Consider the following 13,914-nt stretch of genomic DNA (forward strand, 5'->3'; position numbering starts at 1 on the left):
AACCAAAATAGAAGTGATTCAGTTAGAGTAGAGCCAAATCTTCTTAAAATTAAACTCCATTGTGTTAGAGACTTTACTTTTTTGATACCTATATTATTAACTTCTCTGATAAGAGCAGGAAGTGTAATACAGTGATATTGGAGAAGCCTTGCACATTAAATCTAAGCTATTATCTTGGGGTTGTATGAGAAGAAACCACTCTTCATCTGGTGTGTTATGGGAATCAGATGTTGCAGAATTTCTGTTTCTCAGGGTTGCCACATGATTCACAAATGCAGGGGGTTTTTTGATAGTTTTGATTTCCTTAACTTTCGAATAGGTTGTATGGAACAGGTGGGAAGGCTGCAGTACCCAGAAATGTGTATTTCTAGTTTCATAACTAACAAATGATACTGGACAGTTTGGGGAATTTCGTCATGGGCAAGAGTGTTTTACTTGCAAGGTACTGCTGCTGGTGCTGTAATCCTTAAGATTTCTTTGATAATGGCATTTGGTAACTTTGTAACAAGTTGACCGTCTTCTGTCATATAAGGGCTTCAAGGCTTCCTTTCAGGTTGACCTTTCTAATTGGACTGGATCAGATGCCTAAAACACAATTGAGGTTTGCAGGCAGGAAATACGGAAGAAAGCTGAGAAATCCATATACTATGGACAAAATATTTCCTAACAGCAGTCAAAGCTTGATTGTTCATGGGCAGGTTGTTCAAGGGAGTGTGACAGCTTGACTGTTCTGCAACACAGAGATAGTAAATGTTAACCCTGGTACTAGAAATGCAACACAGGGATAGCCAAAGTATCTCTGGAGAGGCTGGTTAATGGTACCTCCAGGGGTGGCACTGCATTGAGCCAGGAAAATCTGCTGTAGGACTCATGAACCCGAGATGACACAGCCAAACAGTTCTGTTTGTGTGGATTAACCAGTGTGCTAGATGCTGATTTATGGACCCTGGTACTACAGGTGGGTTTTTCTGCTCATTAGTTTTTCCTTCTATATATGTCTTCTAGTAGTCGCATTGGAAGAATTTCCCTCTAATTCCTCCTTTTAGTTGTGATAATTTAAAGTTTATTTTGTTCCATTCTTTTAAGGCATAAACAGGCTGGAGATTAAGTGCTAATTAAGTTTTATGTTGCAGAAATGCTTTATTTTTGTTACTTCAGAGAATGCCACTGTTTGTATGCCAGGGCGCTACTGAAGAGTCTTTATATTCTTCTTCTATGATCTGTACTATGGTCAGCCTCTCTCCCGCTTTGTGTCCCCTCCCCCGCCCCCCGACTTTCCCCAGTTTCTTGTACTTGATGTCTAAAAACCTATTCAACAGCACTGATGTCTCAAGCGGTGGGTATGTAAATATTTAGTGGCATGACAGTCAACAACAGTGGGAGGGGGGAAATTGCTACATCCTACCATTCAGGGAACCTTCAAGTTCTCCCTCAGAGCGTGCAGTTGATGAGAACAGGAAAGGTTTGCAGTTTGCACTTGATGTATTTTTGCTCTCCTGGTTCCTGTTTTGTTGCAGATGTCCTTCATATAGCTGTGGGAGGCTTTATCAGCTCTTGCGAAGACTTTCCCCCACAGGCACCACTCAAGGCGGGAGCTGCAGTGGAGGAAAATGGAGCCTGTAGGTCTCCTGGCATTTGTCTCTGTAGAAATGAATAGTACAACTGTCACCCTGGCTTTGCTGGCAGTCTTCCTGGTCCTGCTGTATTGGTAAGTGACAAAGGTGATATGGGCTGCATATTAGACACAAAGCCTACTGGAGGTCCTCCAGCATCTGTAGAGTCTTTTATTTGTAAGGGTAAACTGGAAGATAATTGGCTAGAAGGGAGAGGCAGAGGGGGTTGGTTTGGATGCAGAGATTGAAATAAATACTGACAAAACTTATAATGCCTTTTAGAGAATTCTCTCCTTGCAATATTTTCTCGTAAGTGCTTTACCAACAAGATTCTAACAAAAATTGTCTTCAAAATTAAGAGCTTACTGTTGTTGGTTTCTTATTAATTTCTGTAGGCAGCAGGAACATTAGTGCTGGTCAGAAAGAAACCAAGTACTTGTTGCAGGGTTGCGTTAGACCTCTTCTGTGTGCTATGCTGTACACTTGTCCCTTGCTAGGTTTCTTGGCTTAAGTGTACAGACACTTTAACTGTTGTTTGAATTTTCTCTCTTGTACTGGATACAAATCAGAATAACAGTAGCCGCAGTGGTTAGCACAGTAGGCATTGCAGTGAGCTATGCTGAAAAAAAAAGACCCAAAACCCAAACAACAACGCCCCGTCTGGATAATTTATTTCAGAAATTTAATTAGCCAAACTCAGAGTGCTTTTCTGGCTGTTTTTACTTGAATACCTCTTCAAATCCTGCCTTCCAGTAAACCAATGTTTTTTCTCGTTTGTATGTGCGTTCAAGGAAAAGTTTCAGGGATGGTGGCAGAAAAAGAATCTCTGACAAAAACCCAAAGCTAATCTAGAAGAGAACAGTGATGTCAGCTTCAGGTTAGCACAATTGTTATAGCAGTGTAAATGACAGATCATTTCTGCACATATTTCTTCATTCGTTGACCCTGTTGAACTTTGTTCAGCTTCCTTGTGTGTCAAGGGAGGGTCTAGAGAGACTAAAAAAGAGTCAAGCCTGTATTTGATGTGCATTGCCATATTGAGAAGGTGAGTGAGCCGGCTTTCTTAATAAGATCTGCCCTGATCATCACAAACATCCAAGTTCTACTTCCTTTGAATTTTACTGGGAAAAAAATGGCAGTAAAACCATGCTGCTGAGCCGTCGATCTCTGTAAGCTTATGGGGATGAGAGTGAGGGCAGAGGCACACCCACAGTTCAGAAATGCAGCAGGTCGCTGGTGAGATCTGACCACCTGTGAGATTGCTGGAAGGGCCCGATGCTTCCATATAGTACATGTCAATGTGTCCTGAGGTCTCTGAAGGCATGGAACTGCTCTGTGTAAATGTAGGTTACCTTCTGGTGCATGCTTCTCCAGAGCCTCATTTTCTGGTTCTGTTTCAGGAAGGCTGTTCCTCCCCTTGAGGTGAGACATGGCAGTTTAGTTCAGAATTTGGTCTTGCTATAAACAAACCTAGCTCTAATTGCAGTCTGACGTCAAAGTTAAACTAGGCTCCTGGCTGTGGACAGTCAGCTGCTGAATTGAGTGCCTACCATATAAGTTTCAGAAAGTCTAATTTAGGATTGAGGTGGGAAATTGCCTTACAGTAGAGATACACCATTAAGTGTTTCTGCTTTCCTGGCTGAAGATGAGTTCTGTGAAGGCAACAAGTAATGAAAGCTGGAGTTTTAGATGGGAAAGTGTTTTATACTCTTATCTGGCAATGGTTACTATTAACCAGTCTTGTTGATCTACCGATACAGGTTGATTTTAAGTAGCTGATTAGATACAGGTGCCTATGGGTCACTCTTCCAATGGAGGATGGTGCTTCTTAAACTTCCAATGAAATATACTGGGCAACATCTGTGGGCTATTGGTAGGTTTGCTGGGTGGCTAAGCTATTCAGACCCATTTATCTCAGTAAAATGGAGTGACTGAATCTGTAAGGTTAATGGTGTGAATCATATCTGCAAGTGCTGTGGTTGTTGTTCATACCTGTCAACCTATTCATTTGAGAGTGTGTTTTTTATAAAGTTTTTTTATATTGCATGTCTGTTTAAACAAATGAGTAAAACCCAATGCATGCTCATAGCTTCCTTTATTCATGGCTGAAACCTTGGGTTCAAGGAGCTATTTAAAGGGTATATAAAGGGTTGCTAATAGAAATGCACGTCCGTAATTATAGAGAATGTTTTTATTACAATCATGTTGCATAACCAATTGTCTGGCACTTCTAGGAGTCAGAAAACACAAGTGTTATGTATGGCAGTAGTAATAATAAAGTAATAACTCTTCAAGTTCCTTTGACGTTTTCATTCTAAGACTTATTCTCATTTTTTAATAACTTCCGAATTCTTATTTTTCTATCTTTTTCTGCCAGCATTTTATCATGTCAGAAGGGCAGTCATGGGGGAAGAGAGGAATGAATATTTGCTGTTGTGAATTTTGTTATAGTAGTAGCTTATGTCAACTGTTGTGTGCGTACAAAGAATAGGCGGTTGTCCACCTTGTTGGCTCTAAAACAGACTAAACAGAAGGCAGTTGCAGATAGAGAAAAGAGTCGATAGATCTAATGAACACTAGAATAGCAACATGATGATGGCAACTGGCGTGTTATTGAGTTGCTTCCTTAGCATGGTTTTTGTGGATGGGGGAACTCCGTGGTTTAAATGACAGCCTTGAGCTGCTGCCCATCGGCTCAGCCTCAGTCACTGTTAGTATGTGTTTTGTAAGGCCAGCTGTGATTTATCACAGTTCAGCTGGCAGGTGGTATTTTGCTAAGTTGTGATAAGACCAATCTCTTCAGATTTTTGGGTAAGGTGAGGTCATATGAAGCAAGGGTTGATCGGGAAAGGGAGGAGAGCCTGTAGCTGCATAAAAATAAGCTTTTAGAAAAGATATAGGCCTTAGGAGGAAACTTGGATGATTTGGTCCTTTTTTTTTAAGACTGGTACAATAAAGATCATCAATAACTCTTTATAACAAATCCTCTAACAGCACATCTCATGCATTGTTATCAGTGTAATATAGAGATGATGCTTGTAGTGTATTGTGTCAATTTTAAATCAGGGGAAAATTCAGCGACTATAATCTCTCAGTGTTTATCCTCCACATGACCCTAAGTCAGCTATAAGGAGAGGCTTCTTAAGGTAGTTGATTTAATGTTGGGAGTAGAAAGATAAGCTTTTGGGTACATAGTCTCTTCAGATTTGAAATGGGAAGAACAAACCTGAGGTGTCTTTTTTGGTAATCTGTTAATTTAACTGATGTTCTCAAGTCTGCTTGCTGTCCTCCATTCCTGAAGGACTTAGTTGTCTACTCCTCTCCCCATCCTTATTCCTTGCTCTCAGTAGGTCAAAGTCTCTTCTTGCAGGTCTCCTATAATGGATTCTTCAATGGCTCTTGCTACCTCATTACTATTATGACAGTGAAATTACTGTTTTACTGACTACAAAAAGGCATAATATGGCTAAATATGTAAAATTCAATAATACCAGTGGCGCAACACGGAGCATTCTTAAAAATCTCTTGCCCATGTCCCTCCTACCCACTGTTATTTCTAATAGCCAAACTGATTATCAGAGCAGTTTCTTTTCAGAGAACTTTCTCAGTTTCAAGGACTGCTATCTCTATTTGCTTATTCTCTGTGAATTTCAGAGTTTTTTTAGGCATGAAATGAAAACAAACACTTAAGGGAGGAATGAGGCTAAGATTTACAAATCCCAGTGATATTCTCTATTTAAAAATACAGTAGTATATCTATGCAACATATTGTTCATTTTCATTTTAAACATATGCCGAGATGGGTATCCCATGCTTGGCTGTAGCTGCAAACATTGCTTTGTGTCTTTCTTTTTGCTGTCTAGGAAGATGTTTGACGAAATGAAAGCAGGAGCTTATCTTGCTTTAAAGTTTAATGTACCATAAGCTTAACATTATGAAGAAGCTGTCACAGCATTCAGATACCTGTGTTCAAACTGAATTATCAACCCTTGTCTAAACAAACCTGTTTTTTTTAGAAATATGGAGGTTGGATGGGGAGGTGTTTGTTGGTGTTTGTGAGATACATGTCTAATTGCATGCTTTCAAACACAGCAAAACACATACTAGCAGTGTTCTTGTCTGTTTCTGAAAAGCTAAATCATTCAGAAGACGCCAGTTTTACACTGAAGTAGTGTTAATGATCCCTTGTGTTACAGAAATGTATAGAGTGATTGAGAGATTTGGGTTCCACTGGATCTAGATACTGTCCACCCATTGCACAACAAGTCAATCCTGACCCAAAGCATTTGCAGTCTCTCATCAAAAAGAATGAAAACTAAACTTTTGCCTCTAGTCTTAAGCCTAGGCATTTGCTTACACTTAGATATAGGAGGTACTTAGAAGTGGGGGACAACGTATTAGAGTTCATCATTTGATACCATACCTGTACTAGACCACTTCAGAACTTAAATCTTGGGACAGATAGTATTTTGATACACATGACTTCAGTAGTGTTGTTTGTTTGGCATTATGTTACATCTGTTGTTTTCAAAAGAGCTCTGAAAGAGAAAGTTTAGAGATAGCTGTCTCCAAGTAAAACTTTGTTCTGTTTTTGCAGCACCTTACTATTTGAGCTTCAGTTAGGCAAAAGTGAGGTCAAATAGATTTCCTTTTTTTTTTTTTTCTCCAACTAGATGCCACCTAAAACTAGATCTTGCACCATTTCTTCCTCCTAAAAAAATCAGTGTTTACAAAAGATGTTTGATTGCTAGAGCGTTAGGCTGATGGTTTGAGTGCAGATGTAGGGTGAGCAGGTTATTCTCCCTAACACATCCAGATAATGCTTCCAACCAGATCCAGTGTCAGGTGGTACAAAAATGGGATCCTTTTTGAAAGGAACACCAACTGTGGGTGAGTAGGCCTGAACTTTTCCAGCTCTCACTGCTGCCATCAAAGGCAGAGAGCTACAAGGACCACTGTGGCTGGAGACAGAAGCCTGGGTACGGAACACCAACATGCACCCATTAAGATGTACAGCTCTCATGGCAGGCTCATCAGTTTGCAGTGAACCCCACATCAGGTTTACAGGGTCAGAAGGCTGGGAAGTTTGGTTTTCTTTGGTATTGTTTTAACCCCAGCTGTTGTTTTTTTTTTTTTCCCCTAAAATGACCATTATGCCAGTGGAAGTCATTCTGCTTCATTCAAAGGGCTTATGAAAGCTAAAAGGATCTGACTCAACAGGAAACATCAGCAAACTGCTGTTGGTGACAGAAAAAACTAACAGATTCGGAATTGTCTTTGTCACGCGGCTTTACGTGAAGCAAACCTGGAATTCTCACTAACGCGTCAAACATAGTTTGATCCCACAGCTGTGCAGTGTATGGCCTTGTCTTTGAGCTAAATCAAGCATCTCTAGGTGTGCCTAAGAAGGAGCAGGGTAAGCTACTGAACTATAATTTGGAAAAGTGCCATGTCACAAATGACTAAATACTTTCTTTCTTTGAAAACAAGGTAGATTTGATAATCCAAAATGAAGTTCCCTCAGTGCCCTGATTATGCTGCTTTTATGTCAACAAACCTCTCTTTTTTTGGTGGGGGGCAAGGTAGAACAGGCTTCCATAATTACATTTGCAGGTTATCCTGGTAAATGTAGCTCAGCCTTTAGTGCTGTGCTGCTTTGGTTTTGCTTGCTTGCATTTCACTGCAAAACTCAGAGGCCTCTTATGTTCAAGTGTTGTATTTTTTTTTTTTAATTTAGAGATTACGTGGCTAGCTGTGTTTATCTGAGGACCCTCAAGTACTTTTGTTTGTTTGTTTGTTTGTTTTGTTTCGTTTTGTTTTTCTTTTGTGAAGGTACATTTCACCCTAACGACTCTGTGTAAAGTAAATCTCCAGCCTACTCATTCCTTGTGGCCTTTGTTTTTCCTAAACCTTTTCATGCCTCTGCCCAAAAAATCCCTCAAGGACAATTTCTTTAAGTGCATGGAGATTATAGCATCAATAGTATGTTAAGGTAGACTTACAGGGATAGGTTAGCTTCCTTTTACCTACCTTCTGACATCATCTCCAGATCTAGTATCCAGTGGAACACGCTGTGAAGCTGGCTAGTGCTCGCAAATGCCACCAGATCAACAGGAGCTGGACACGGTCCTTGAGCAATCCCATTTCTGCTTTTCCTTCCCACAGGGCTTGGGATGGACTGGGTCTCGTTTGAACTGGGATGCACAGGCAGGAGAGACTGGCAAGGGGGGAATTAATCTGGCCTCTCCATCAGGCAGCTTCTGCCTGGGAGTCTTCTCTGGAGCTTCACTTAGCTCTTCTGGACTAGGTCTTTGGTTTTAATTGCTGATCTGCTGTTTGCTTTGAGGCAGGTTGCTTTTCTTATCTTGGGGAGATTCGGGCACCTCACAAAATAATTTTGGGTGCTCTCAGTTAGCTTCTAGGATCTCCTGCCTCCATCTACTGACTGTATTAGGAACCTGAGGAACTTAACATGCTGCTCCTGGTGCACTAAATGGAATTTAAATTAAATGGTGAAAGAAGGCAATGTAAACAACCTCCTTAAGGAGAAGACTCTGCCTGTGTGAGCAGTGGGGCACTCCATCCCATTGCTCAGGGACTGTCTCTTGCTGTGTCTGTGCATTTAATTGCCAGGCTCAGCAGGGCCTCTCAGAACTGCTGTAATTCCTCCAAACCATGCCATGAACTCTGCTCTCCCCCGAGCCCCAGGGGAACGTATCGGCAGTTCCTGTGACTGCTCTGCATTGGGGTGACTAGTTTTGCGTCCTCGTGTGCTCCAAAGGGCAAGGACTTGTCACTCCACATCTTTCAGATAGCAGTCCAAGTGTCCTGCCAGCCTGGCTGTGGTCCTTCTTAAATGGAAAGTTAAATCAATGGGCAGTTTTGGTAGATGAGACTTCCTCAGAGTGCTGAACAGTAAATTGGTGTTCTCCCTTCTCTTGTCCCCTTCAACACTGCTCCCATCATTAAAAGGAAGTTGACCATATTCTTCTTTTTCACTCCTTTTTGTCTTTGCATCAGGCTTTGTAAATAACAACGTTCAGTGTGTTTTGTCCTCATGGCTGGCTCACTGGTAATTAATGCCTTTGATTGCCATGCCTTGCTCTTCTGTAGGAAAGTTTTATATAGTATTTAATGGAGCTGTCTGAAAACGATTTTAAAATAAAATATTGACATATTATTGGGAGATTGTCTTCTATCAGTTCCCCTTGACAAACCTTCAGATGGATTTTTTCTATCTGTCTATTATCTCCCTAGGTTTGTTTTAGGCTTTTTTCCCCTATTGAAAACAAAGTTTACTGTTCCATGAGCTCAGTGTGTGCTAACTGCTGAGAAATAGCCAGCAGAAAGAGCTCAAAGTATTTTCTGGCTTGGGTCTGGAAATGCATTTAGTTCACTTTCCCAGTAATAGTGGATGAGCTTGAGAAAATGATGTCTAATGTCCGTCTCTTCATTCCCTTGTCTTATGTGCCATTGCTTACACTGCTAACAATTTCTTTTAGGTTCTGCTTGTTTATTTTACATGTATTTTCTATGGCTGAAATGACTTTTCGGGTTAATACTAGACTGTCCTGGTTTTGTTAAAAACAAGTTTCTCTTTTAGTGAATTTTCCTGTCAGCTAAAGTCTTCTTACTAAGTGCACTTTCCTGAAAACTAGATACATATTTTGGTAGACATAGCAATGGAATGCAAGGTCACTGATAAGGATGGATGCATATCCCGCGAGAGCAGTGAACTGAAACAGATGACCAAAAACTGACCAACTAAGTATTCCATCCCATTCACGTCATACTTCACATAAAAGTGGGGGATCACGAGGATCTCGTCCCTTTTTTTCCTTATGGCCGACATTGGGAGAAGACCTTGCGAGTCGTCCCTGCAAACTGAGGCCCAGTGACAGACTGAATCCAGCTCCGGTTGGCTGGAGAGTCCAGTCCAGGACTTCGGGTGCCAGCCCTACACCTGCCGGAGCAGTTGCCAGGACTTTCAAGATTGGTTTTGTATATTTTGTATTATTTTCTCTATTTTTATTAGTAGTATTAGTAAAACACTTTTAATTTTTCCAACTCTCTTCTCTCTGTCCTTCTTTTCCTCCCAATCGCCTGTCCTTAGTGGGAAGGAGGGAGGGGGAGGGGCTAAAGGGGGAAAAGGGGGGAAGAGGGGGTTAGCAGTACATCTGCCGTGGTTTATTGTCACCATGCAATCAAACCTTGACATAGACTTTTAATGCAAGGGTCATCTAGCATGTGGTAGATTCTCCATATCCATTCCTCTGCTTGTTTCTTTCCTGGCCAGTCCTTTCTTTCATGGTTCTGCAGGACCTGTGGGGTTCTTGGGGAGTTTGATAAGGAAGTGAGAAACAAGAGAAAGAGCAAAATCTGTTATTTTGGTTTGTTTCTCAGATAGGAGAAGCAGCTAGATGCCCAGAATGGCTGGGGAAGGACTAGGAAGAATGAATGGGAACAGAAGGATATGATTCCATATGGATTTGAAGTGGGTGGTTACAGATGGAGGTCAAGAATGTTTGGGAAAGTTGAGACTGGAGGAAAGGAGCTGAACTGAGATGTATGTTGGGAGGAGGGCATAGGGTGGTAGCTGTATGCTTGTGTTGACAAAGCAAAGTTTGCTTCCTTGGAAAGAATAGTTCCTTTCAGCTAGTAGAAACCTTGTGATACTTGTTAGGAGTTGAGGGGTATGGGAAGGATGAAAAGGCAGTGGACTTTAGAGGAGATGGGTAATTGGTAACTGTATGATCACAAGCTCCTGCTCTTGGATGAGAACTACTGGCAGAGTTTTGAACCTGTAACCCTATGTATTCTTATAACTTATTCAGTAGCAATAAATCTGATGTAATCTATGCGTGCATGTTTGTGGTTTCTCATCCAAAAAGCTCTGAAGAGCTTTTATGTAAACACCCTCTCAGTAGAGCTATAACAAGATGAAGAGGTCATTGAGGCACGTGGTTTGAAATGTGGGAAAGACATGAAATATAGCCACCATGAGAGAAAAAGGAGCAGCTAAAGGATCTTCAATGTGTTGCACACCAGCATGAGGGACAGAAAGTGATGGCGGTGAAGCCTGCAAGGGCCTTCTTCCAACTCTTAAAATACCAATATGATTGGTTTGCTCTCCAAAGATTTTAACAAACCTCAGTTTTATGGTTTTCTGAAATACTCATCGTGAGTTGAGATGCAGTAATCTCTCCAAGAGAGACCTCAGTATAAGCTTCACAGTAGGAAAACTGAGAAGCTATATGTTTTTATTAGAGTACTGACTATATCACTAATGTTCTGGAATGTTTCGTGTCTCTGAATGTTATGATGGATTGTACCCAGCACAGAATATTTCCTCAGTAGCCAGTCAGGTCAGAGCTCTGGCCAAGAGACAGCACAGCTTTAAGAAGAGCAAACACCTCTCGGTGGTTCCAGAAAGACTTTATGTCCACTCTGTGGCTAATTAAGCTGGACTGATGTTTAGCAGCCTTCACTTCTGGGTATGTATCTGGCCTGCTGTCTCTCTTCTCCTCTTAAGAGCTAAGAATAGGTGGTGCAAAGATAAAGGATCCTCAGTTTTGTGATAACTATCCCTAGCTATGGTAACAAACCTTGAACCTTTTGGATCTCAGCAGAATAGTATTTTAAACTTTTTCTACTAGAAAGTTTTAGACTTCAGGTAATTTCTCACAGTTTGGACACCATTCTCAGTAGTTACGTTTTTAAACTTTTTCAAGTTAAAATTATTAACAGTAGTTAATTATATAGTGTTGTCACAATTTTTTTTCTTTCCTGAGATATGACTTTTGCTTAATACAGTTGGAAGTGCTATCAACTTAAGTAGAAAACCAGCCATCTGGTGTCCTTCTAGGACACAGAGTCCTGTTGTTGAATGAAAGAGACCATCAGGTCTTGGGTGTCAGGCACAGAGAAGTGAGGAACCTCCCTAGAGCAAGGTTGCAGAGAGAGCTTGGAATATCAACTGTGGGCACAAGGTGGTGGAAGGACCGTAAGAATCTGTGCCTTTGCAGGCTATGCATTTTGTAAGGACTGGTGTATTTACAGTGGATGTTCATCCTGCCAGGACTCAGGCTGGGATTTGAGACTTGGGATTTGGGTAGTTTGTCCTTAACCTGCCTCCTCAGCTCCAGTAGAAGCAAGCTATTAACAAGCATGGTGAGGTGGCCTTTATTTCCATGATAGCTGGTGATTCAATTCCTCTTTCAAACCTTGACTATATCACCTATGGACATTTTACTATTTAATTTTTGACATTTCTAGGGATTCTGTACAGTAAAACCTTTTCTTCACCCCTGCCCTCTCCCTCCCCGCCACCTTATATTTATGTTCCTGAGTGAGAGCATAGCCAAGCAGTGAGCTCAGTGCCATGGAAGCATTTTATATTTTGAGCAGAGATAAAAATCTCGTTCCTTCTATAAACAAAACAAATCAACAGATGATGCCCAGGAGAACCATTTCTCTATAACTGTTTTCCTCCAGCTGCTTTTGATTCTGTGCAGCTTGCAACGCACCATATGAAATACGTGTGTGCCTTTCTGTGTGTGCAAAACACAGGTTTCCTCCAGACAGTGGCAGCTCCATCATAAAAAAAAAAACCAACAAAACAACAAACCAAAACCACACAAAACCCTCACATTTCTTCTTTTACAGTGCTGTAATAATAAGATTACTAATAGAGCTGAGATGTTTGGTTGCTTAATAGTGTATAGCTTAGAAATGCTAGAGGATATAGTAGAGGAGCTCTGCAGTCACAGCCACCTCATCCTCTCTCTGAATGGGTTTGGACTGCTGTCCATGGGAGGATGAGGGGCAGAAATAATCTGAGTTTGAGTGCGTCATAAAAATGAAGAGGAGGGGGAATGAGGGTACAGCCAAAATGCTTGTTTGGAGTTTGCTGCCCTGCATTTGCTTGCATATGTCCCTGTGTCAGTGAGGAGTTCTTTGGTGGTGTCACAGCAGCTTTGTGGCCAGGCACAAGCCTGTTGCAGGAACTAGCCTGGTAGAAGGCAATCAGAAATGGCCCCTCCAGCCTGCTGGAAGCCCTTGCTTGATGGCACCTCTTGCTTTCTTGGTTTTGTCTGGTCATGGTGAACAGCTGGGAGGTTCAGGTGAACAGCCAAAAGCTGCAGGGGGCCAGGCAGTGAGACCCAGCAGCACCATGGAAGAAGATCATGAATGGGAAAGAGCAGAGGGTGCTGGATAAGGCGCTGGTAAAGAAAGTGCAAGGCGAGGTCTCACATGCTTGAGCATAGTTGCAGGTCAGCCCTTGGCAGAGGTGCAGCTGCAGTTGTCTCTTATCTCAGCAGCATCTTTCTGCTCATCTTCCTCTCCTGAGATATGCTTCTGTACAGGAGGAGGGTGGTTAAGCCAGATGTTTTTAAACTGGGGCCTGGGGGAGTAGTATTTATCTTTCCAGGGGCCTTGCTAGGTTAATGGTCTGTCTTTTGCTATCAATAGTCAGTAGCCCCTGAGACGTGGAGGAACTTGGAGGTAACGGGAGCAGGAGGGCAGTAAAATTCGGCAGCACTTCTTCTGGTCCTCTTGGTGAAGCGTGGTTTAGACCTGAAAGAAAATACTGTGGTTTCTCATTCAAAAAGCTCCCAAGAGCTTTTATGTAAATACCCTGTAAGTATACATATATGTACCTACATATGTATACATTTCTATATAAGTACATAGCAAGTGACTGGGAACAAACAGCTTCTAAATAAACAGCAGAACGTAACTGATCTGATCCTTGGATAGATCACAATCAGTGCCCAAAGCGGCCCCCTTATCCCATCTCTAGCCAAATGACTTCTGGCAGCTAAGGAAATAACCTTGGGTAAAACCAATAGAATGTTTATAACAGGAACATTAGCTATTGACCCTGAAAGTATTTTATGACACCACCTTGGTTTTGCCTTGTATATCTTCATTCTGTGGTTGATATGTTGTACTGTGTTTCTGAAAAACTGCAGTCTCTCCACACCACTCGGGAATCTGTCGTTTGGGCAGTCGGACGTGGGTTCACACCCATCAATACTGGATCATTCTCTAGGGCAGATCTGATCTGGACTGAGGTGGGCACATGAGACAATTTTGATTTAATTAATTGGAGTGCAAGACAAGTAATTGATGCCATTTCTGCTAGGCTATTCGGAGAAGATAGGCTGTACCTGATCTGGTTCAAAGTTCACTTTTCCATATTAACAAATTTGAGTTAACAGAGCTTATGTCACAGAATCGCAGAATGGTTGAGGTTGGAAGGGACCTCTAGAGATCATCTAGTCCAATCCACCTGCCA

General features: G+C 41.6%; 1 protein-coding gene across 1 annotated transcript in view; it reads left to right on the top strand.

Moving 5' to 3' along the window:
• The first annotated feature begins 1,579 nt into the window (after nucleotides 1–1,579).
• TBXAS1 (thromboxane A synthase 1) overlaps nucleotides 1,580–13,914 on the top strand; it is a 235,683-nt gene continuing 223,348 nt past the window's right edge. Inside the window, exon 1 of the mRNA XM_065639909.1 lies at nucleotides 1,580–1,708. Within this exon, the coding sequence (XP_065495981.1) occupies nucleotides 1,611–1,708 (98 nt within the window). The 5' untranslated portion in view covers nucleotides 1,580–1,610. The remainder of the gene's footprint in view (nucleotides 1,709–13,914) is intronic.

The sequence above is a fragment of the Caloenas nicobarica genome, chromosome 1 (assembly GCF_036013445.1).
Source record: "Caloenas nicobarica isolate bCalNic1 chromosome 1, bCalNic1.hap1, whole genome shotgun sequence".
NCBI classification, from domain to species: Eukaryota; Metazoa; Chordata; class Aves; order Columbiformes; family Columbidae; genus Caloenas; species Caloenas nicobarica.